Source organism: Eriocheir sinensis, unplaced genomic scaffold, assembly GCF_024679095.1.
Source record: "Eriocheir sinensis breed Jianghai 21 unplaced genomic scaffold, ASM2467909v1 Scaffold574, whole genome shotgun sequence".
Lineage (NCBI taxonomy): Eukaryota > Metazoa > Arthropoda > Malacostraca > Decapoda > Varunidae > Eriocheir > Eriocheir sinensis.
The window spans coordinates 153987-177500 of NW_026111914.1; the positions used below are offsets into that span (position 1 = coordinate 153987).

Genomic DNA, 23514 nt, shown 5'->3' on the forward strand with positions numbered 1-23514 from the left:
TAACAGATATCCATTTTTTAAAGATTCACCACATAATGGCAACACCAAATAGTTGGTAGTAACTTTTTATTTAATTCATAATGTCTCGAACAAAAAACAAAAAATATTTAACTCTAAACACATGCTGGTTATACTCATAAATGTACCAAACGAAATATATAAGAAATTTGTGAAAAAGTTTTAGCTCCAAGTCTCACATGTATACAAAATTTCATATCTGGTCTTTTATATAAATAGAAACAATATTTCAATGGACCTGACTGTACAAGTGATGGTGTTTGAGTAAGTTCATATAATATCACAGATACTACTTTGCCCTGGCATGGCGTGGAGCACTGACAGGAGAATCATCCCTCAGAACACGGAGATCCTTTTCCCGAGTGCTGCCATCACATTTCTGAAGAAGTTGACAGAAGACAGGAATCACTTTCATCTGCAAGAAATTATAAACGTGGAAAATTGTAGAAAAACAAAGGCGTTAATGATGACATTGTTACTCCAATACTTGTCCCTTCATATATTACAAATAAGACCTTTTGTGATGGATGAAATCAAAATTTATTAGTAGTATTAGTACTATCATTATATCCGAGACACAGGGGCTTCGAACAAATGTCTGTATTTCACCGTGTTCCAAGGAGTGACTAAGAGGGACACGGCTCCTACGATCCAGGAAGTTAAGATTAAAGACTGATCGGCCTTTAGCAACCTTTGCTGAGATACTCTTCAGAATAACCAAACAGCCTTTATAAATTCCCACCCTGTCTTGGTAAGAAACGGTCTTGGATGATAATATAGTTTTTTAATGCTCATTTTATTAGGAAGAGGGGCATTTTTTATGGCTATATGCCCGTAGTGATGCCAACCCCTCTACTGCAGGACACAAGACAATGCAAGGCAGGTGTTCCCTTCCATGCCCCAAGATATGTTGACTGTACATAACAATCCTCACATATGGAAGTGAAACATGGGCCTAGAATGAAAGTCGGAGATCTAGAGTGCAGGCAGTGGAAATGAGTTATTTGAGGAGTACTTGTGGTGTGAGTAGAATGGATGGAATGAGTAATGAAAGTGTATGAGCATTTTGGAATGTGTCACATGGGTGAAGGGAAGAAGTGTGGAGTGGTGGAAGAAGTGAAGCGACAGACTTTAAAGTGGTTTGGCCACATGGAGCAAATGGAGGAGAGTAAGATGACCAGGAGGGTGTATGTGAGTGAGATAGAGGGAGAGAATGTTAGAGGACGACCTCCAGTGAAATGGAGAGATACGGTGCAGGAGTATGTCAGAGAGAGGGGTGAAAGATCTTTGAGAAACTTTGAGCAGGCAAGGAGGGAGTGTCTGAATAGAGAAAGATGGAAACTCTTCTGCCGTGGCCATCCCCTGGTGGGAGCTCCTAGGAGCAGGCGTCAAAGATGAATGAATTTAATTTCTTTGCAAATAGTTCTATTAAATAGTTTCATGATAATCACTTACCATGAATGCAAACAAAGTCATCAGGTTCAAACATTGGTGACTCAAACAACTGCTTGTTGGACTCCAGGCTCAGCCTTCTCATGTTGGAAATTGATTGTCGGCGAGAAGAAACACTTTCTGAAAATAATGGAAGAGAGACTGTAGATATAATATCAGCACCATCACTCACAGGGACAAAAATTTTGATGTAGCAGTTAATTTATGGATGCATCTATCAGTTCTTTAGAGTGTAAAATTATATATATTTACCAGTTCACATCTTGAGAAAGAACAAAAGTAAAACCGGCAACACTCTCACCAACGAATATGGGTAGCGTCCTTCCTCAAATCTGTTATACATAGTGGTGGTCACGGTTCCGCTAATCTGTTGACACCTAACTAGCAAAGCTAACTTTTTCATTAGCTAATTAACGTTTTTGCTAATGTTGGAAACAGTTAGCAGACCAATTAGCTTCAACTAAATGTAGTTTCTCCTCCGCTTTTTTATGGCGTTTAGCGTCATCGTGCCAGGACCTTAATACCCTTGATGACGCAAAAGCGCGTCATAAATGTAAGAAGGGTAAAGATATTTTCATGGCCATTATGACAATTTCACAATATCTTGATGATGATCTATGTAGGTGGTGTCACCGGGATGAGAATGTGCTGGAAATTACAAGAATTACTTGAGATGGTTTGGTCATATGGAGGATAACTATTGGCATATTGACAAGAAAACAGTAAGGCCTCTATGAGTGAGGTGGAGAGTGAGGGGGGTAAATGCAGGATAGAGATGAGGTGAATGGATGAGTGAGTTAAGTTTCAGCAAATGACAGCAGGGCAGGGTGAGATGCAGGAATTTTGTTGGTGGCTTTCTTTGTGTGGTGACTTGTGGTTGAGTTGGGCCAACTCACCTCTTCGTATTTGTTCACCAACATTTTTGTTGGCAAGAAGTGATACGTCCAGTTCTCCACCCAAAATGGAATCTGTGAGGGTGTCAAACACTGAAGTCTCAGGCAGGAGGGACGACACGGACTGTGTCTGAGCCTCAAACTTGTGGCTCATATACTTGGCACTGACGAACACCTCATCACGCTCAGGGCTGTCTTGGAACTCCTGTACAGTTTAGAAATGAAAAAACATTTTGAATTTTTAAAGTTACATTCATAACTGGATTAACAGTCACGGGATACCTGGGGCTTAGCACATTCTAGAGGCCTTTGATAAGAATATGAAATTTCCAAGACCTATTTTGTCCAGTAAGGAAGGGCCAAAAGATTACAGCCCATGTAGCACCCAGGTTTAGATCCAGCCCTGCTTACATGTTAGTTGCTTTCCCATTTGGTGGTTGTATCTATTCACAGCTATATCATCTGACCATCTGCCATACAGAATGTTCTTACCTGTGTGTTGGTGTCAATGAGTGTGGCATCTTCATCCAGACAGAGTAAATTCTGCATCCTGGCAAAGTTGCTGTAATATTCCTTGCTTACATCTTTGCTAAGCCAGTCACCAACACTCAGGTCTGTGGTGGTGCTTTCATTGCTTGTGGTGACAGAGGTTTTATGACACTTGATTTCCTCTGTTTTGATGTTGTCACTTTCTGGGGCAAGTGATGGCTGAGAGCTTTTCAGTTTTTCAACATAGGAAAGGAAGTTTGGTTTTGATTTGGTGCCTTTTGCATTTTCCTTTTGGGACACTGAATCACCTTTCTCAGAAGACTGCTGCAGTTCAAGCAAGAAATCTAACCTTGCCTTCGAGTGATTTCTGAGTTCAGTGATGGTGTTGTTCTCCTTATAAAAACTCTCAGCAGGTAACCTTGAGGAGAAAAGGTTACTTCCCGGAGACGTATCAACCCCATCAAACTTGTCAGGTATTCGGAGCCCCAGAGGTGACCGAGTGTTTGTGGTTGGTGGCGTCTGAGTGACAAAATGGAGCTTCCTTTGGAGACCGGGATCGAATCTTTCCACCTCCCGTCACGTTCACCAAGGGATCCGTTTCGCTCCTGTGACATCAACGGAGAATTTTGGTTATCGACAAGTGAAGCCTCGCCCGCTGTCCCACGGAACACACCGACTTGGTGGCCGGGTCTTCCCTAGCACTGGGGTGTTCAGCCTAGTCAGCATCTCCTCAAGCAGTGTGGAAGTTTTTACACTCCTGTTCTGTGACTGAATGGCGTACTTTCCATTTTGCATATGAAAATCTTTGTGAGGAGTGCTGTCTTGGCTTCCATATGATCGTTCAGACTTCTTGACAATATTCATGTCTGATATTGCCTCCAGCAGTGTGTCGGAATCTTTGGACATTTCTGCACATCCTGGAAAATACAAAAAATCCTATTGGTGACATGCACTTATCATTTTTTTACCAGTACTAAGCATGATGGAAGGTCTGCTCGGATAAAGGAAGCGTATTATAGAAAGTAAACTCATTATTAATAACCTGTCCTCTGCGATTGGCACAGAGTTTTCCTTCACTGGTAGCCTGGTAACATATACTCCTAGGTCTTTCTCTGCCTCTGTGGTGGTTAGTGGAGCATTTCCCATGTGGTATTGGTATGCTGGATTTCACCCTCCCAAGGTGCAGGACTTTACATTTTTCTTCACTGAATTGAAGCAGCTACTTTTGTTCCATTTCTGTAGCTTGGTGATTTCTTGTAGGAAATCCACAGTCGAGGGGTTAAGCAGCAACACAATCAGTCAGCATAAACATCGCTCTGCCCACCTAACACTACTAGGCTCCGAGCTGCCTGGATTGCCTTTGCCTTTATTTTTAGTTATTAATGCACAAGGACACACAAGAATATATGATTGCGAAAGGCCAGTCAGTCTACAAGTTAAAAGATCCTGAGAGCGCGTAATTTTTCATCCGACTTCTCTATCCAGAAATCTATGTTACCTCCATTAACCACAAACCCATTATAGGTAATAATTCAGTTCCTTAATTCATCTTCTGCATTGAGGTGCAAAAAAGTTTCCCTTTCTCCCATTCCTCGCTAAAAGAAAAAAGTGGAAGAAGAGGGAGTTTCATGTTTTCTTCCTCTGTCCAAAGTACTGTCAGTAATTACAAGGACAGTTCAAAGTCGCGTGAAATTTATAAACTTCTGGAATCCAAGTTCTTGTCAGTACACTGCCTGATAGGAACTGGGATATTTCAACCTTCTTCTTCTATGGAAATCAAGTTTTATTTTGTTTATAAGTCACTTTTCAGGACAAAAAGTTACAATGGAAACGAAACATCTTAACTCGCCTACGAATTTCCTACAAGAAGATATTACCAAGCTACAGGAATGGATCAAAAAGTGGCTGTGACAATTCATTGAAGAAAAATGGTCATGCACCTTGGGAGGGGAAATCCAGCATATCAAATACCACATGGGAAACACTCCACTATCCACCACAGAGGCAGAGAAAGACCTGGGAGTATATGTTACCAGGCTACCAGTGAGGGCCAAATTCGTTCCAATCACAGCAGACGGGTTAAAAATAATACATCTCGGTACCTAGTAGCAAAGCGCAACAATAGAAATATTGTACTTAAAACATCACACATGTAAAATCACTGTAGAAGCTGATATGACTAAAATGGTCAGGTCCTTACAAAACTAGCATATCAAAATAAATAAATAAATAACAGATGTACAAAACATACCTGAATCTAATAATAAAGTAGTTTTCCAGGGTGTTTCATTCAGTGTTTGTGTGTTGTGTGACTCCGTGGTGCCACTATCGTTCTCACACTCGTTTATCTCTTGTGCAATATCATTAGCCAGCTGAGGAAAAAATAAACCATCATAAGTAAAAATTGACATCAAGTCAGTCAGGCCCTCAAGTAGAACACAACCAAAAAATTGCCATTCCAAACTTTTAACCCCTTGGCTGCAGACTCCCTACAAGAAGGCATTATCAAGCTACAGGAGTGGAGCAAAAAGCAGCTTCTACAATTCAATGAAGAAAAATGTAAAGTCCTGCACCTTGGGAGGGGAAATCCAGCACACCAATACTGCGTGGGAAACACTCCACTATCCACCACAGAGGCAGAGAAAGACCTGCGAGTATATGTTACCAAGCTGCCAGTGAAGACCAAATCTGTGCCAATTGCAGCGGAGGGGTTAAGGTGTGAGATCTAATAAGCTTCTAATGTAACCTTGACAATAGTGTATATTCTAATGGACACTGTGCCTATAAATACATGATGACGATGATGATGATTATGTATTTCCATAACTAAAGTATCCAAATGCTTTGTAAAGGACATTCATTTGGTTAATTCATCTGATTAATGGTTAGGTTCAAGAAAAGTAAAGAAAATCAACATGCTACTAAGACATCCATATGTATCAAATATCTCTATAAACCAAAAATTTAGCATGCTATCTCAAGAGCTCTGTGGTCTAGTGGTCAGTGTGCCTGGCTACTACTCTGCGGGCCCGGGTTTGAATCCAGGCCCGGGCAGTTGGCGTGCAGCTCACTCAGCTGTTCATCCTCCCTTTCGGGCGGGTCGATAAATGGGTACCTGGGGAAACCTGGGGAAGGTAAACTGTGGTAACCCAGATGTCACACCAGCCCTGTGTCCTGGGATGATGGGCCCCCTCCCTCCACAGGCTCAAGGGCGAACGCGACAGCAATGAGAACTGAGGCCACGTGCAGCTATAGTGCATGCCCCCGACTTTACCATTATATGTACTGGCTTTCAGGAAACAAAAAACTTCAGCCAATATAGCATTTACCTCATCACTTATCAAATTTCAAACATCCCACCCATAGCAGCATATTCAAGAGGCATCTAAAGTTATATTCATACGATGGCTGTTGCTATTTCTGACCATCAGTTATCAGAGAGAAACTGAAAATTAATATATCCTTTATTGCACAATTTGAAATATCCTACCCATTACAAAAAATATTCAAATGTTATCTAAAGAACTCATAATCGTAATGGTTGTCATGTGGCTTTCATTATCGAAGAGAAAGATAAACCACTGTACCATTTACCTCATCAATCAAGAGATCCTCCACACATTCCTCTGGACCAACATTGTACTTCAAGTTGTCTTTTTTCTCCTCTGCACCATTCACTTCCTTCACCCTCGGCTGTGCTGGTTTGCTTGATGACTTAATGGGTACTTTGCTGAGGAGTGCCTTGGCTGGTTTTCCTCGTCTTTTATTAGTAACATCCTTTGGTAGTGAACGTCCCAAACCTGAGAGAAGAAATCTTATCAAACCAGAGCAAATTTCAAGGGGTGGTCATGGCAGAAGGTGAACACGGCATCAAAATGGACGGAAGGCAAAAATTAGTTTAGGAGAGGCTGAAGAAACTGACCAGGAAATAGGTTTGTGTGTTTTTAGGTTCAGTAGTGCAGATATAGGAGTGGAAAGAACACACATACAGGATACAGACTGGCTGGGCACATTAGAACTGAAGATCAAGAGTATAAAAACAAGACTGTATTAAGGCAAGCAACGTTATGTGGGGCAGAAGCTCTGTCTACAACTATGAACAAAGGAGAGAACCTGAAAGTAAATGAGTGAGATTATTGAGATGGGCTGCAGGTGAAACAAGAAGGGACAATAGAAAAAAGGTATGTGAAAGGTGCAATGATGATATGTAACTGAAATATATAAAAAAAAAAATATGGAAAAGAAGACTGAATTGGTTTAAAAACTTAGAGAGGGGGAAACAGGATCACTCAAGTACAAGGGTGATAAGGATCTCCCCTAAAAAAGTCAGGGAGATGACCTATGTGAAGAGGCATGAATCAAGTGGGACTCACAAGAGAAGACGTGGTAGACATAGAAAGAAAGAGATTACATTACCTCTGTGTGTTTGATGCGGTCTGTGATCCTCCACACGCAAGGCTTCCTCTTTCTTCCTCAGGTACTTCCCCCGCACGTCAACTGTCAACATTTCTATGCTCAGGCCGCCCTCGGGTATGCTTTCTTTGGCGCCTTCACCAGTGTTTGTCTGGAATTCAGATAATCAACAAAATATCACACCTGCTGATATTACTGAATAGCATAGAAATCAATCTTAACTTACCGCTTTTTGCAGTTATGTCATATTACTCTGATCAGCTAGAAAGAATTTGAAATGAGTTAGTTATGAGAACTTTTGGAGGATGATCCCTTGGGAGTCAAAAGCCAGGACTGACAAAGGAGTGAATGCTAACATGGGTAACAGTTAGTCATCACCAACAATCATGACAATAAGAAAAGGCCTGTCATCACCAAAGCTTGTGGCCTTGAATAGAAAAAGGTTTGTGAGCACTGTTATTCTTGACATGAAGATATTATTACTACTTACAAAGTCGTCCTTGCAAGTGACAGAAGAACACGTGACGTCTGGTTTGGGGGACTTCTTGCTGGCCCGAATCATGCCCATGCCACACAGGAGCCTCCGGGGCGTCACACTGAAACCATCCTCTGCCAGGCTTTGAGAGGACTGTTGGACACCTTATGGAGAAATGAGAAGTTAAAAGCTCAATGAAACTGCCTTCACACACTTATAAGAGAACTAAAATTGACACACACACGACAGATCAGTAAGCAGCTTTGAGTCTCCAAATCTGGTAAAATAAAACACCAAATTTGACAGTGATAAGCAGAAATAAGTAAGAAGCTATACAAAAATGGCTTCACACTCCACCTACAAAAGCAAAACTTGTGGAAGAGTGTGGAGTGGTGAAGTGGGTAAAGCATAACTCATTGATGTGGTTTGCAGTTCTTATGAGAATGCAAATTGACGAGTTCAATAGGAGGGTCGGGTGAGGCAGAGACCACAAATAATATGAAGTGACGGGACTGAGGAATACAAGGAGAGGGGACCGGGGGGCATGAATGTTGTGAGGAGGGAATGTAAGAACAGGGAAAGCTAGACTCCTCTGCCATGGAAAGTTTCTGGATGGAAGAATGGAGAATTAAAGCAAAAAACACATACATAGGTAACACAATAGACATCGTTTGGACCCTTCTGGCAAGTTGGGTAAAGGAGGAGAAGGGAAAGACAAGTGAATCAAGGTGAGCATATTCCTGACTCGCCTCAATATACCTGTGTCTATTATTACTGTTATCATGAGACAAAGCAGGTAGAGGGAGGAGTGCAGACACTATAATACTGAGCAGTCCCTGAACACCTAACTGACATTGTTTACTGGAAATGACCACATAGGGAAATGCCTCGTCATCTGACCAAATATACACAAGTGCGCCTTTCCAGCACCTCACCTGGAGTAAGCTGCAGTGGGACGTGGGCTGTCCTTAAGGAGTGCACCGGCTGGCTGGACAGAGTGAATGGCGGTGTTGGCGGGCACAGATGTGACTTTTCTGCTGTTACAAAAGAAAGAAAATATAGATCAGAGGAACAATCAATAGCAAGGGAAAAATTGAGTTCTGAGGAGCAACAACAAAATTTCAGTCGCTACAGCAGAGAGAAAAAGAGTGTGATCCCAAGAGAGAGAAAGATGATGGAGGTATGTACTCTTCTGAAGAGTAATACAATAAACCCTCCGTTATCCACACAGTCTCCCCTACTTAAAACATAAGTTATATGGATATTGGGAGTGTACTTGCTGTCCAAAAAAGTTGTGCACTGAATACATTCTTAAGAATAATCACTCTAAACAGACCAGCATGCCTACCCAATGCAAGTCTCTCTGAAGAAGGGAAGTCAGCCATGCTTCTGGGGTAGCTGGCCGAGGCGGAGTGGCTGAGCGTTGGCAGCAGGGACATCAGTTTGTCGCTGAGCTGGTTCACAGTTTCACCAACACTCGTCACTTGCCCTGACTGGGCTTGCAGTTTTTCTGAAGACACTGAAATGAGGGCAATGTGAAATTATTATCTCACAAAAGCCAATCACACAAGTTTAATACAAGTGGTAGTTTCTAATAGCAGGTCCATTCTCTGTGCATTTTAGACAGGTGAAGATTACAGTTACATTACCATAAAATAATTAGGGGACATAAAATAAGCGTATCACCATAATTTAGTTGTCTCACATCCTTTCTTCTTAAAGCAAGTATCTTTTAAGGAAGGTGAAATATGAAAAGCAGCCATTAGTCCTCACATTAAAGAGGAGTGCAAGTCTCAATCATTCCTTTGTAAGCCCCAGTAATGTGGGATGACTGATTGATAAATTGGGATATGTGGTCATGGTACCACAGCTACAGGGGTATTTTTTTTACAGTAAACAGCTCAGCATGCTCTTATAAAAGCAAATAGAACAGGGCAACCAAAAGAGAGATCAATTTCAGATGGAGAGGCATCTTGATACTCCCCCTTTGAAATAGTTCAGCTCATGCCACTGAGCACTGTTAATCCCTTGATTGCATATTTCTTACAAGAAGACATCACCAAGCTACAGGAATGAAACAAAAAGTGGCTGCTACAATGCAATGAAGAAAATTGTAAAGTCCTGCACCTTGGGAGGGGATATCCAGCATACCAATACCACATAGGAAACACTCCACTATCCACCATAGAGAAAGAGAAACATCTGGGACTATATGTTACCAGGCTAACAGTGAAAGGCAAACCTGTGCCAATCGCAGCGAATGGGTTAAATTTAGACTGCATATATGTTCACAAAAAGTTAACGGTGCATGCTAATAATTCTTCCAAAGATCATTCTTTCAGCTACAGGAGCCCTACCTGTCTGGGTGAGGCTGTGGGTGCTGCGGAGGGAGTCCAGCAGCACCGTTAAGGCCAGGTTGGAGTACTGCACCAGACTCAGCAGGTCCAGCTTCCCATCACGGTACAAGCCTTCAAGCTTTAGCTGAAAAAGACATCATGTACTAATAGCCTTTTCTTACCCAAATTTCCTTACATTGCTTCAAGTAAATGGATAATTACAAAAATCTACGTGTACTTACCTATTTGTATATTTACAGAACCGAGCCAAGACAATATCTCCCGTTTCTTATTTTATCATATTATTCCTGATAGTTTAACACAGCTTCATTTGGTAAAGTTTTCTAATCACCACCTGATTTGGAAAACTTGATTCTTTTTACAGTTTTCTTACTGTGTTCTCTTGATATCAGCTTCCCACAAGTGGCAAGTGATATATCAATTATTCTTTGTAGCTAACTAACAATCACGACCCCTCTATTCTTTCTTGCTTCCAGTGTTGGCAGATTAAGTTTATCTAGTCTTTCTGCCTAACACAAAAGGCATATGCTGGAAGCCATTTATAGTCAAACCATTTAAAATAGTCTGGGTGTTCGATTCCGCGGGACCTTTCCTCCCCTCTGCTCTGCCACACAGTCCCAACACCTGTCCCTTCCTCTCATATGTTAGCTATAAGTCACATATGAAAGGAAGGGACAGGTGTTGAGACTGTGTGACAGAGCAGAGGGAGAAAAGACCCGTGGAATCGAACGCCCAAACGGATTATTTGAAATGGTTAGACTATAGTCTCTCAGCCTTACATAAATGACAAGCTGGGAGCCAGTTTTGTAGCTGTCCTTTGCATCTTCCTGCTCATTTCTACGAGCTTCTTTTGAAAAGGATTCCAAACCACAGCTACATTTTATAGCACTGGTCACACGAACACTGACATTATCTTATGTACCATCTCTTTCATCCACGTACACATTACCTAGGTAAAGTATTGGTATCATCAGAACTAGAGAAGGTATGCATAACACAGCACTAAATCTACGGAAGTGATACGAGGTAAATATGAAACAGAGTTGAATATGAAAAAAAAAAACATTAATTCTACCTTGTTTACTGTGCTGCCAGGAGTCAAATTAGCCACAATATACATGATGTTGCTAAGACTACAGAAGTAAAATGATATGCGAGTTGAATATAAAACCGAGACAAACATATAAAAAACATTAAAGTAATCCTACCTTAATAACCCCTTCATTACGGCCGGGCCAAAACAGTGCCCTGCGCCGTATCAGAGATTGCCGCGCGCGCCAAATTTCATTGACTTTAACAAGTTTTCAGCCATAAACTCAACATAATCATCATGTATTATATATGATAACATGCAGAATTAAATCGTGCCAATAAAGAAACTCACTACGGCTGGGCCAAAACAGCGCCCCGCGCCGTATCCGGGATCACCGCACGTGCCAAATTTCAAATGTCGCTATTGAATATAACAAGTTTTCAGCCATAAACTCATCATAATCATCATGTATCATATATGAAAACATGCAGAATTAAATGGTGCACATAAAGAAACAAATTAAATGATAATTTTGAGATGCAATCATAAATATAGATAAAATAACTCGTATATTGGCTAAAGCGAGGCAGGACGCAGAATGCGTTTTCCTCGGATATGGTACGGGGCACAGAAGGACGCAGTATGAGTGTCCTCGTGTTGAAGGGGTTAACTGTACTGGCGTGAGTCAAAATAGCCATAATATACATGACATGCTGCTAAAATTACAGCTGCTAAAACTACAGAAGTAAAGTGATATGCGAGTTGAATATAAAACTGAGTCGAATATATAAAAAAACATTACAGTAATCCTACCTTGTTTACTGTGCTGGCGTGAGTCTTGTACACCATTTCTGGGACTTGTGGCGAGTACACTGAGCCATCGATGTGGGAGAGGAAAGCGGAGCCGTCGAGCAGTGGACGCAGCACTTCCCACGCTGAGCCTTCAACTTGCTGGAAGCGGTCCACTGGACTCCAGAGCTTCTTCATTTCATTGTTCATTTGGGTGATGTCAGTCAAAACAGCTGAAAAAGGTTCCACTCTAAACATTGTATGGCAAGTCTACATTACATAAATTTACTATGCAAAAGTCTTTATTATTACTGAGATCCATGGGAGGGCATCGGAGTAGAAAACTAACTGAAGTAGACCCAAACAGCTCCCTCGATGATGAATATGGAAAAATAAAAGACTATAACGTAAGAAGAAAATGAAAAGTAGAGCAAATTAATTTATCATTTTAACTCCACTTGCAAACTACCCCAGTCCATGTATTCAGACTTACAGGTGCTGGAGGTTTGATTAGGACTCCTTAGGTCATGAGATGGGTTCTTACACCTAGGAACTCCACACACATGAATTAACAAACATTACACGTGTTACCCTAAACAGACATATAAAAACTAGCCACTAAAAAGGGTAACAGCATCACTCTGTCAGTCCAGAATCATGATTAATGATGTCAGGAAAAAACACATTGAGAGAAATAGTCTTTTACGATGCTGTGTATAAACATCACCCTTTGTAGTACTCTTAAGAGCTTGCAGATCAGTTCACAATCGCTTATAAGTAATTCATATTTTACATAAGCCACACACACAAACCTTCCTGTGATGTTAGGGAGGCAGAGGCAAATATATAAGTAACTGCATACAAACGTCACCCTTAATAGTACCCTTAACCCGAGAACGTTGGCAGACCCTTTTTAGGGCTTTCACGAGTTGTGGCTGTGGTACGATGGACCCTAAAAAGGGCTCACCATAAAACGCCCAATTCGATCTAATTGTAGGCGGTGGTGGCATAGAGCAACCTACCATGAATGCCCTAGGTCATTGTGGTGGGTGAGTGATCTTGCAGTGGTTTTTTTTTGTCATAGGTGGTGCTGTAAGGTCATGGCAGACTGAATTAGCTATCCATACAGTAATCACTTGTCAAATTCTCTATAGTACACAACAAATGACTCTTGGCTAGATGCCACGTGTCACGAGACAGCTTATTTTGTAACAAACACCACCCAAAAAGAATGGAGTTTGAGTAAGAGTAAATATTTTTAACGGCTTTATGGTAATGAGAGGAGTACTCTGCTGTACGTCCATGCTCTTCTCTTAGTCTCAATATGCAGAGTAATTTTGTCGTTTCTCAGGCACTTCCCGGCTTTCCCATAACCAAAGCCCACGGGTTATGAGCTTGCGGATCAGTCTACAATCACTTACAAGTAATCCATATTTTACATTAGCCCCCCCCACACACACACTCACAAAACTTTCTGCAACTGGAAGGCCGAGGCATACACATCCCTCTTTCCCTTGGTAAAACCTTAAACTTTTGGATCAGCGTACATTAAACTTATAAGTAATCCATATTTTACATCAGCCACACACAAACCTTTCTGCACCGTTGCTAGGGAAGCCGAGGCATACACATCCCTCTGGTTCTGGGTGAGCCTCTCGTCGTTGCTCAGCGCTGCACTCATCTCCACTGCTGCCTTCTCCCCTTCCTTGCACAGCCTGCGGTACTGGCCACTGAGCTCCCTGGAAGACAGAGATACAGACACATATACACACACACACAGAGAGACAGCGAGAGAATCAAATGATACATACACACAGCCAGGTAAGGAGAGAAAGAAAGATACATATACACATACATAGAGCCAAGAAGAGAGAAAAAGATACAACAGCCAACAGCTTACCTTGCCTTGTTCTTCATGTTGAGTAGCGTGCTCTGACGGACCTCCTGCTTAGTAATGTAGTTCTGGCTGTGCTTAACCTTGAAGGCCTGGATTGTCCGGAAGGTCTGCAAGTTCTGCTGTGGACTACGGCTGTGACTCGGCATGTTAAGGAGCGTACAACTTGGGGCTGAAAACAAGAGTAGGCTAAGAAAAAAAACGCTATAACATTTTTTTATAGTAATGGAAGCAGCACAAAAATAAACAAAGGAATAAAAAAGTAAATTAGTGAATAAATAAATAAATAACTGACTTAACTTGTAACTTTGGGACTGAAAACAAGAGTAAGAAAAAACACTAACATTTTATATATACAGTAACGGAAGCAGCAAAAATAAATAAATAAATAAATAAATAAATAAATAGAAAATAAAACAAAATAAAATTAACTTATATTTTGTAACTTTTGGAGTAAACAAGAGTAAGAAAAGAAAAAAAACTCATGCATTTTTAGTAATGGGAGCAGCAAAAAAATAAATAAGTAAAAAATAAAATATAAAGAAATAAAATTATAATAAATAAATAGACATTAAAACAAAATTAAATTAACTTATACTTTGCAACTTGGGGCTAAAACATTGTGAGAAAGAAACATTGACATTTTTTACGTAACAGAAGCAGCAAAAATAAATCAATAAATAAACAAAAACAAAAAAAATTGGAAGAAAAATAAAATAAAAAAAGGAAAAGATAAGAAAAAAGACAAAACAGCTGACAATATTTACTTTTTACTAATAATGAAGGCTAACAAAATCAAACAGTGGATGGTTAGAACATGTATACAGGAAAGAGGATAATAGTTTGATAAAGAAGAGTGACTGGCTGGGAAATAACTGACAAACTGGAGCTGCTTTTTTCAGTCAATGGGCCAAGTCAAGGGCAACACAAAACCAAAAAGATTTACATCATACTCCTCCAAAAACGTTGGTCAAAGTAAGGAAGATGTATAGACAAAGAAGGGATGTTTCTGAGCTTATCAATAGAAGACGTGACAGAGTGAAGGTACTGATCAAACCACACATATAATGAAGTAAGGACTTAATCCCTTGACTGCAGATTTCCTACCAGAAGGCATCACCAAGCTACAGGAATGGAACAAAAAGTGGCTGCTACAATTCAATGAAGAAAAATGTAAAGTCCTGCATACCAATACCACATGGGAAACACTCCACTATCCACCACAGAGGCAGAGAAAGACCTGGGAGTATATGTTACCAGGCTACCAGTGAAGGCAAAATCCATGCCAATCACAGCGGACGGGTTAAAACAATCTAATCCTCTCAAACAGAACTTCCACTAATAGAACACCCGTTGGTTCCAGTACCTCTTTTAGCGATGGAAGCATGGAGTGCCATTCGTGTCAGGGTCATGAGAGTGGAGGTAAACTTGGGGCCACCTGGAGACATGAAGGTCTTGGCCATGACTGTCGGCACCGGTTGTCTGTAGCTCTGGAGGGGAAGGCGAGTAATAACACATTGGTAACTGTGTTTATTGTAGTAAAATCGAGTAATAACACATTGGTAACTGTGTTTATTGTAGTAATATCATCATTTTTGCAGGAATTGTTGTATCTCAGGTAAAACACATTGAAAGACAGGGTTATTACTACATACTCTTTTGATTATCACTGTTGAGAGCCATGAAAGGGAATCAAAGGAAAATATAAAAAAAATGATTGGGTTTCAGAGGCTGTGTTCCCTTGTTTTTCAGGAATAACTCCATAGCAAAGTGTTGGGTTAGGTTCATATTTCGTCAGGCATTAGGTTGGGCTAGGTTAGGTTAGGACCCAAACAGTCCCCTCAGTGAGCAGACATGGATACGAAAGATAAAAGACAGTGACAGAGAGTAAGGAGATGAATAAAAAAAGGGGTACAAAAACAATATATACCTAATGAGTTGGCAGAAGGTTGCTGAATTATGCTTTTATCAACTCTCAACTCTAACAAGTTTCATCCTGCAATAACAAACCCCATCATTATTACCTGCTGTAGGCTCTTGTACCACTCAAATGTAGCTTTATGGAACTGTGCTTCATGCTTCTTGTCCAGCAACGGCCAGCAGTCACGGAAGATTTTGGCTGCCTTCTCACGGTCCAGGCAGACGAATAGGAAATGTAGGATTTCATCTCCGAGCCTTTTGTCTATGCGGGAAAACGACTTCTGCAAAAATTAAATTAATAAAGTAAATACATACACAAATAAATATATACCAGGAGAAAACCTTATGAGGGTAACAAATTTACTCCCATTTTTCTAATGTAATAAAACAACAACTAGATTAAGTTCAAGAAAAATAGCATGCATAGTAAATACACACTTCAAATAACTTGCTAATAAGAAGGGAATTACAAACACATTTTCAAGCATCTCATGAACTCGGCAACAATGAAATCAAATATGAGAGAATAACTGTCTTCATCGACCTGTCCAACCCCCTAAGGGAAATAAGGATGTTAAATGAAGAAAGAGAAAAAGGTACATTGAATAACAACTAAATAGTAAATCCTGCACATACCAGAATGACTGGAGCTTTGAATTTGTGTTCGAGAGCAGCGATGTCAAGACCGAGAATCAGCAGTGAGCTGAAGAGTACCTGGTCCAGCTCCTGAGGACTCCCAGAAGGGCCCGGTGGCTTAGACATCTTACAGGATCTCACCTGAAATAAGAAAAAAATATGAGAATTAATAATGATACTGATACTAATGTAGGTGAGCTATTGACATTGCAATGGCAGTGCAATAATGTTACTTAGGAAACTAATCATTTCCCTAACAGAGGCCATAAATAACCTGCTATAACTTGAAAGTGCAATTGGTCAGTCAAGAAGTGATCTATTCTAAGTTAAAATGGAATATTTTGCGTACGACATCATGCAGGCTTTTAGTTGTGACTAATCGTTCCCTGGTGAGGTATTCTGTAACATTTTACTGTTTTAAGTGATTGTTTTAGATTGACATTTTGCTATACCATTAGAAATTTCAAATATTTTGTGACTTTTTATTCTACTTTCTGACAGTTTGATAAAGGTTTACATTTTTGGTTTTAGAATGATCTAATTTGAGTTAACTGTTTCATTAAAGATAAAAATTGTCTTCAAAATTATCTCCCTAATTCTGGCCCTTCACCATAACCCAATATCTTTCCTCATCCTAACCCTTATCCTAATCCTGTCCTGGCCCCTTGAATCCCCCGAATATCATGCCACCCGAGAGAGGCCCTCTGCAGGTCCCCTAGAAATGAACTGGTGGGCTTCCCGACCCCGCAATCCAGGTGAGACTTGGTTAATTTAAAATGGATTCTTCACACTTGTTACTGCACCGCATTCAGGGACTAAAAAAGAATCCATGTAAGTATTAACTTCGCCAGAGGAGGGTACCCCATCGTGAATATTATCCAATTTAAATTATTAGACCACTTAAGAGGCTCGGACATGAGCTGAAGGAGGATGTGTTGGTGTCCTTTTACACTACTTCTCAGCCACCGCAGCGATTTCACCCACCTGGACGCCTTCCCCAGCTTGGTTTGGGTTCGTTAAGCTTTAAAACACGGCATTCTCACCCGTCAGGCAGCAGGGGAAGGCACACTCATGGGCTGAGGAAGGAGCAGCAGCGGCAATGTTGTTGTGGTTGTTACCCGCCAAAAGTTGACTCACCCAGTGTTGCCAGATGCCGGGGCCTATGATATCGTACATGTTTATTTATTTATTTATTATTATTATTATTTTAGAGCAAGGGCTATATATAGACGATAGAATATTAGACTTAGGCATTAGCTTTTTTAATACCTCATTTGAATATTATTGGAATAGAAAATAATGATAGAAATAAAAAATGATAATCGTAATAATAGAAAGTTATGATTATGTGGCAGTCCAAGGGGTAAAAGCCTTGGAGGAATGATATAGTGTTCTTTCTCCATGGTAAAAACAAATATATCAACAGAAAAGTTTGCTAAGTTTCAGAACCTGCGGCACAAACATCTCGGTACAGATATAACTCAATTTTAGATGGCTATTTTCACATTGTTTTATCTTTACACTCGTTCCTGTGTTTTCCGAGAGGGCATCATAACAATCCCTGATACCCTAGCTACCATATATCGCTTAATTCCTACCTTGCGAAGTATATACACATACCCCGGTACTTGATCGTAAGGTATAGGGATATCGTATGGACGTTATCGTTTCTCGAACCATAAAAGAAGGCATTTTTCTTTATATATTTAATCGTATCGGTCGACCCAGAAGGGCATCGAGCCGCAGCAGCAAGCATTTCCGCCCAGTGCTGGCAACCGGAAGGGGCAAGTCTGTCTGTCTGTCTGGCTGCATCCTTTCCCTCTTCCTGAATATCTATTTCCTTCATTTGACGTGCCAAGCCCTGAGGACGGGTTGGTAAGCCCCGGCAAGCCCCAGGATTCTCGGATAGAAACGATATCCGCCGCTCCGCGAAAAGTTGAGGCTGTGTGGGGTCTGGAAATCTATGTAAATCTATGTAAAATTAACATACCCTACCGCGCTGATCCCCGGCCCCTCTAGTCACTGATTGTCGGCCTAGTCGCTGATCCCCGGTCCCTCTAGTCACTGATTGTCGGCCTAGTCGCTGATCCCCGGCCCCTCTAGTCACTGATTGTCGGCCTAGTCGCTGATCCCCGGCCCCTCTAGTCAATGATTGTCGGCCTAGTCGCTGATCCCCGGCCCCTCTAGTCACTGATTGTCGGCCTAGTCGCTGATCCCCGGTCCCTCTAGACACTGATTGTCGGCCTAGTCGCTGATCCCCGGCCCCTCTAGTCACTGATTGTCGGCCTAGTCGCTGATCCCCGGTCCCTCAAGACACTGATTGTCGGCCTAGTCGCTGATCCCCGGCCCCTCTAGTCACTGATTGTCGGCCTAGTCGCTGATCCCAGGCCCCTCTAGACACTGGTTGTCGGCCTAGTCGCTGATCCCCAGTCCCTCTAGTCACTGATTGTCGGCCTAGTCGCTGATCCCCGGTCCCTCTAGACACTGATTGTCGGCCTAGTCGCTGATCCCCGGTCCCTCTAGACACTGATTGTCGGCCTAGTCGCTGATCCCCGGTCCCTCTAGACACTGATTGTCGGCCTAGTCGCTGATCCCCGGCCCCTCTAGTCACTGATTGTCGGCCTAGTCGCTGATCCCCGGCCCCTCTAGTCACTGATTGTCGGCCTAGTCGCTGATCCCCGGCCCCTCTAGTCACTGATTGTCGGCCTAGTCGCTGATCCCCGGCCCCTCTAGGCACTGATTGTCGGCCTAGTCGCTGATCCCCGGCGCCTCTAGGCACTGATTGTCGGCCTAGTCGCTGATCCCCGGCCCTCTAGACACTGTTTGTCGGCCTAGTCGCTGATCCCCGGCCCCTCTAGGCACTGATTGTCGGCCTAGTCGCTGATCCCCGGTCCCTCTAGGCACTGATTGTCGGCCTAGTCGCTGATCCCCGGCCCCTCTAGACACTGATTGTCGGCCTAGTCGCTGATCCCCGGCCCCTCTAGACGCTGATTGTCGGCCTGGTCGCTGATCCCCGGCCCCTCTAGACACTGATTGTCGGCCTAGTCGCTGATCCCCTGCCCCTCTAGGCACTGATTGTCGGCCTAGTCGCTGATCCCCGGCCCCTCTAGGCACTGATTGTCGGCCTAGTCGCTGATCCCCGGCTCCTCTAGGCACTGATTGTCGGCCTAGTCGCTGATCCCCGGCCCCTCTATGCACTGATTGTCGGCCTAGTCGCTGATCCCCGGCTCCTCTAGGCACTGATTGTCGGCCTAGTCGCTGATCCCCGGTCCCTCTAGTCACTGATTGTCGGCCTAGTCGCTGATCCCCGGCCCCTCTAGGCACTGATTGTCGGCCTAGTCGCTGATCCCCGGCCCCTCTAGTCACTGATTGTCGGCCTAGTCGCTGATCCCCGGCCCCTCTAGGCACTGATTTTCGGCCTAGTCGCTGATCCCCGGTCCCTCTAGGCACTGATTGTCGGCCTAGTCGCTGATCCCCGGCCCCTCTAGGCACTGATTGTCGGCCTAGTCGCTGATCCCCGGCCCCTCTAGTCGATGGTGCTCGGACCCGCTAGTCGCTGATTGCCGTCCCGATAGTCGCTGATCCCCGCCCCCGATATAGGTATAGTCGTTGACTGTCCGCCTCGGTAGTCGCTAATCCCCGGCCCTGCTAGTCGTTGATTGTCGGCCCCGCTAGTCGCAGGTCCCCGTCCCTGCTATAGTGAATCCAGGAGAATCTGGCGGATTGGGGGGTTTCTGCGAGGGTCTCTCCTTCCGTACCACGGTGCCACATCTCTTGTCTCCAATTGTGGGATTAGCGTCAAGGTGTTAAGTGGACCACCATTAGGCTCCCTTCATTCCTTCCTCCTCCTCCTCCTCCTCCTCCTTCTCTCTCTCTCTCTCTCTCTCTCTCTCTCTCTCTCTCTCTCTCTCTCTCTCTCTCTCTCTCTCTCTCTCTCTCTCTCTCTCTCTCTCTTCTTCGGGGACGAGAATACAGGCTGTCTTGGTGATCTGTTCGTCATGCACTCATGATCCAGTTTGGCGCAGACTCTTTCAATAGTTCTTTCACTAACATTAGTGGCTCTCGCTGTTCTTGCAGTTACTCTTGTGAGTGGTATGATAAATCCTCTGTTGTTTTTCGTCTAAAAAGTACTTGTTTACATTGTAAATGAGTTCTTTCTCGCGACTGTGCAGCCAACGACGTGGAGAGGCAGGGAGAGGGAGGGAGAGGAGAGGCAGAGGCGGGAGCGGGGCCACCCACGGGCCCACCAGAGAAGTGACCTGGGCAGGCTTGGCTCTGGATGTGTTGAATGACAACGCTGGAATACAACTCTGTCAAGTGTCGTGGTATTTATACAAAATCTTTGTTATTATCTTAAAAACGAAACAATCTTAACGCTATATGACCATATTGGATTATTCAATTATTTAATTAAATTTATTTAAAGGTAGTAAATAGCTGACATATGAGAGGGAGCGAGAAGTGTTGAGAGTGTGTGGCAAGGTGCGGTGCGGGGCTGACCCGCACCTCTTACCCCCAAGTCCGCCAGTTCTTCCTGGATGTAGTCATTCATCCCCGGCCCCGATAGTCGTTGATTGTCGGCCTCGGTAGTCACTGATCCCCTGCCCCGATAGTCGTTGATTGTCGGCCTCGGTAGTTACTGATCCCCGGCCCCGATAGTCGTTGATTGTCGGCCTCGGTAGTTACTGATCCCCGGCCCCGATAGTCGTTGATTGTCGGCCTCGGTAGTTACTGATCCCCGGCCCCGATAGTCGTTGATTCCCGGTGCTGGATGTCACTGGTCCTGCGTTCCGGGGTAATGTGTTCTTACCCACCACAGGCTCAAGGGCCAATGCAACGGAGATGAACACCACTTTCACGCGCAACTACACTCTAACTTTACCTTTAGTCTGGCGGAAATAGTGCTGCCAACCTATTCACTCAGATAGTCTTCAAAGGTACAGCCGAAAAGAAAAAAATCCCCCAAATTCCTCATCTCACAAATATCTATATCTGACTTATAAAACCTCTCTCTCTCTCTCTCTCTCTCTCTCTCTCTCTCTCTCTCTCTCTCTCTCTCTCTCTCTCTCTCTCTCTCTCTCTCTCTCTCTCTCTCTCTCTCCATATTTCTTTATTACTGGTCACAAAACAATATTGGCATCCGTCGTCCCTTTCCTTGGCATCCGTCCAGACAGTTCTCCTCCGCTGTCGTTTCTTCTGTAAAATATGACATCCGTTTCGTAATCTTCCCCGCCCATATCTTCATCGCTCGAGACAATTTTGGGCAGTATCCTCAGACGCTGCCACCTTTTACGTCAACTATTTCCAAAGGCCAAAAAGAGGATCTGTCGGGTTCTAATGAGTTTTTATTTCAGGTTCATAGTACAGAAGAAGAGTCAGACTACCACCAGGGTCAGAAAACTACCCTTGGAAATGCCTTAAACTCCAACGAAAGGCCTTGTTTAACCCGGTAGCAGCGATGGGCCAAATTTGTGGCCTTACCGTGTAGCAGCGACGGGCCAAATTTGTGCCATGATATAAACCCCCCAAAATAGAAGATACATAATCTGATCACAAATGCTTCAATATATATTATGAAATGGTTTGTGTGAGGAGTGATTTTTTCTCATTTTTCTCACTTGGAGGGACCATTAAGAAACATGATCCCGGCTGCTACCTGCTTGGACGCCGAAATGTTTGGGGATATATAACCCATAATAACTTTGATCTATAGCTTTCCTTAGTTATAAATGTCTCCTTTTATTCTTTACATAATGGTGGTTATATGATATCTACAATCTCACTAACATATTTACTCTTTTTTCATTTTTTTGCTAATACGCTCTTTCCTATTCTCTTTTTGTCTTTTTTTGTAGTTAGTAGTGAATGCTATCTTCTCTCTCTCTCTCTCTTCTCTCTCTCTCTCTCTCTCTCTCTCTCTCTCTCTCTCTCTCTCTCTCTCTCTCTCTCTCTCTCTCTCTCTTTCTCTCTGTTAATTTGGTATTTTCACTCGCCATAGATTTTCGCCGTCAAACTTTATATATTTTTCCGCTCTCACACACTTTTATCTTTTCTCTAAGTCCTCGATCGTTCTGTATTCTAGGGGTCATATTCTCATAAACACTACGGCGCCCCAGCACACATTTCAGACATGGCTTTCGTAAGAACTCTCGGCATTTCCACCACAGGCTCAAGGGCCAATGAAATGGAGATAAACACCACTTTCACGCGCAACTACACTCTATGCCCCAACTTTACCTTTAGTCTGGCGGAAATAGTGTTGCCAACCTAGTCCCTCAGATAGTCTCCAAATGTGTAGTTTAATGACACTGGAGGGAGTTTGACCTTTCTTTTGTACCATTAACCTACAAAAACACTCATTAAAACCCCATTGATCTTCTTTTCGGCCTTTTAGTAATTGATGTGAGAAATGGAAGCATCTGAGAATACCGATTTTATAAGGATCTCCCATATCTTTACCATGCGAGTCAAAAAAACATGATATTAGCTTTGTATATTAACCTACAATCATTAACACCATTCCTAACTGATACTGTACTCTGTTGTCCCCTAGAGTTTTACCGGGTCAAACTCGGCAACGTGCGCACTCTGGCTCTCGCCTTTCTTGTAAGTCTTTATTTCGTACTGAATTGACTGTTATCTTTACCGCGTTATTTCTCTATTCTCTTTCTTCTATTCTACTCTATTTCTCTTCTTCTTTTGTATGTCGATCTCTCACTTTCTGCGATTACTCTAGGACGTTGTTGTTATCTTCTCATCTATATACATTTGCCTTCACATTAGACAATAGGGTTTACTGTATAGTTGCTTTCATGTCTTACCTTCAGTCACTTGTTAATAGACAGACACACTCCCATCATGCTGTCTGAAATGGGGCTCCTCTTTCCCGTAGATTTTCACTCCCTCAAACTCGACTTCTTACACTCTCGTCTCTTTGGAAATCTTGAGCTTGTTATGGAGTAGGCTAGTAAATATCCCGCGTTTTTTTTCCTCTGTTCTCTTTATTCTGTCCTATTTCTCTTCTTCTATTCTCTGTCTCTTTCTCACTTTCTATTATTTCTTATTTGTTTTTTAATGTGTCTATAACTTGTATATTTTCAGTCTACCTAACGGCTTCCAAAACTAGGTAAATCGTGTATTATTAT

At 42.6% G+C, this 23514-nt stretch overlaps 1 protein-coding gene across 3 annotated transcripts; it reads right to left on the reverse strand.

Moving 5' to 3' along the window:
- Positions 1-331: 331 nt before the first annotated feature.
- LOC126993161 (HAUS augmin-like complex subunit 6) lies at positions 332-17494 on the reverse strand. Of its 3 annotated transcripts, none has more exons than XM_050852022.1 (18): positions 17413-17494; positions 16370-16510; positions 15838-16014; positions 15180-15303; positions 13820-13985; positions 13513-13658; positions 11944-12152; positions 10098-10221; positions 9089-9259; positions 8676-8777; positions 7756-7904; positions 7269-7416; positions 6447-6652; positions 5104-5224; positions 2856-3769; positions 2367-2568; positions 1474-1590; positions 332-433 (listed from the first exon to the last, which is right to left on the reverse strand). In XM_050852022.1, exons 2-15 carry the CDS (start codon positions 16493-16495, stop codon positions 3483-3485), a joined length of 2256 nt encoding a protein of 751 aa, XP_050707979.1. In that variant the 5' UTR covers positions 16496-16510; positions 17413-17494; the 3' UTR covers positions 332-433; positions 1474-1590; positions 2367-2568; positions 2856-3482. The 3 variants fall into 3 exon arrangements, with proteins under 3 accessions (XP_050707979.1, XP_050707980.1, XP_050707978.1); XM_050852023.1 differs by having other exon boundaries at positions 8676-8774; positions 17354-17475; XM_050852021.1 differs by having other exon boundaries at positions 17354-17475.
- Between the last annotated feature and the right edge of the window lie 6020 nt (positions 17495-23514).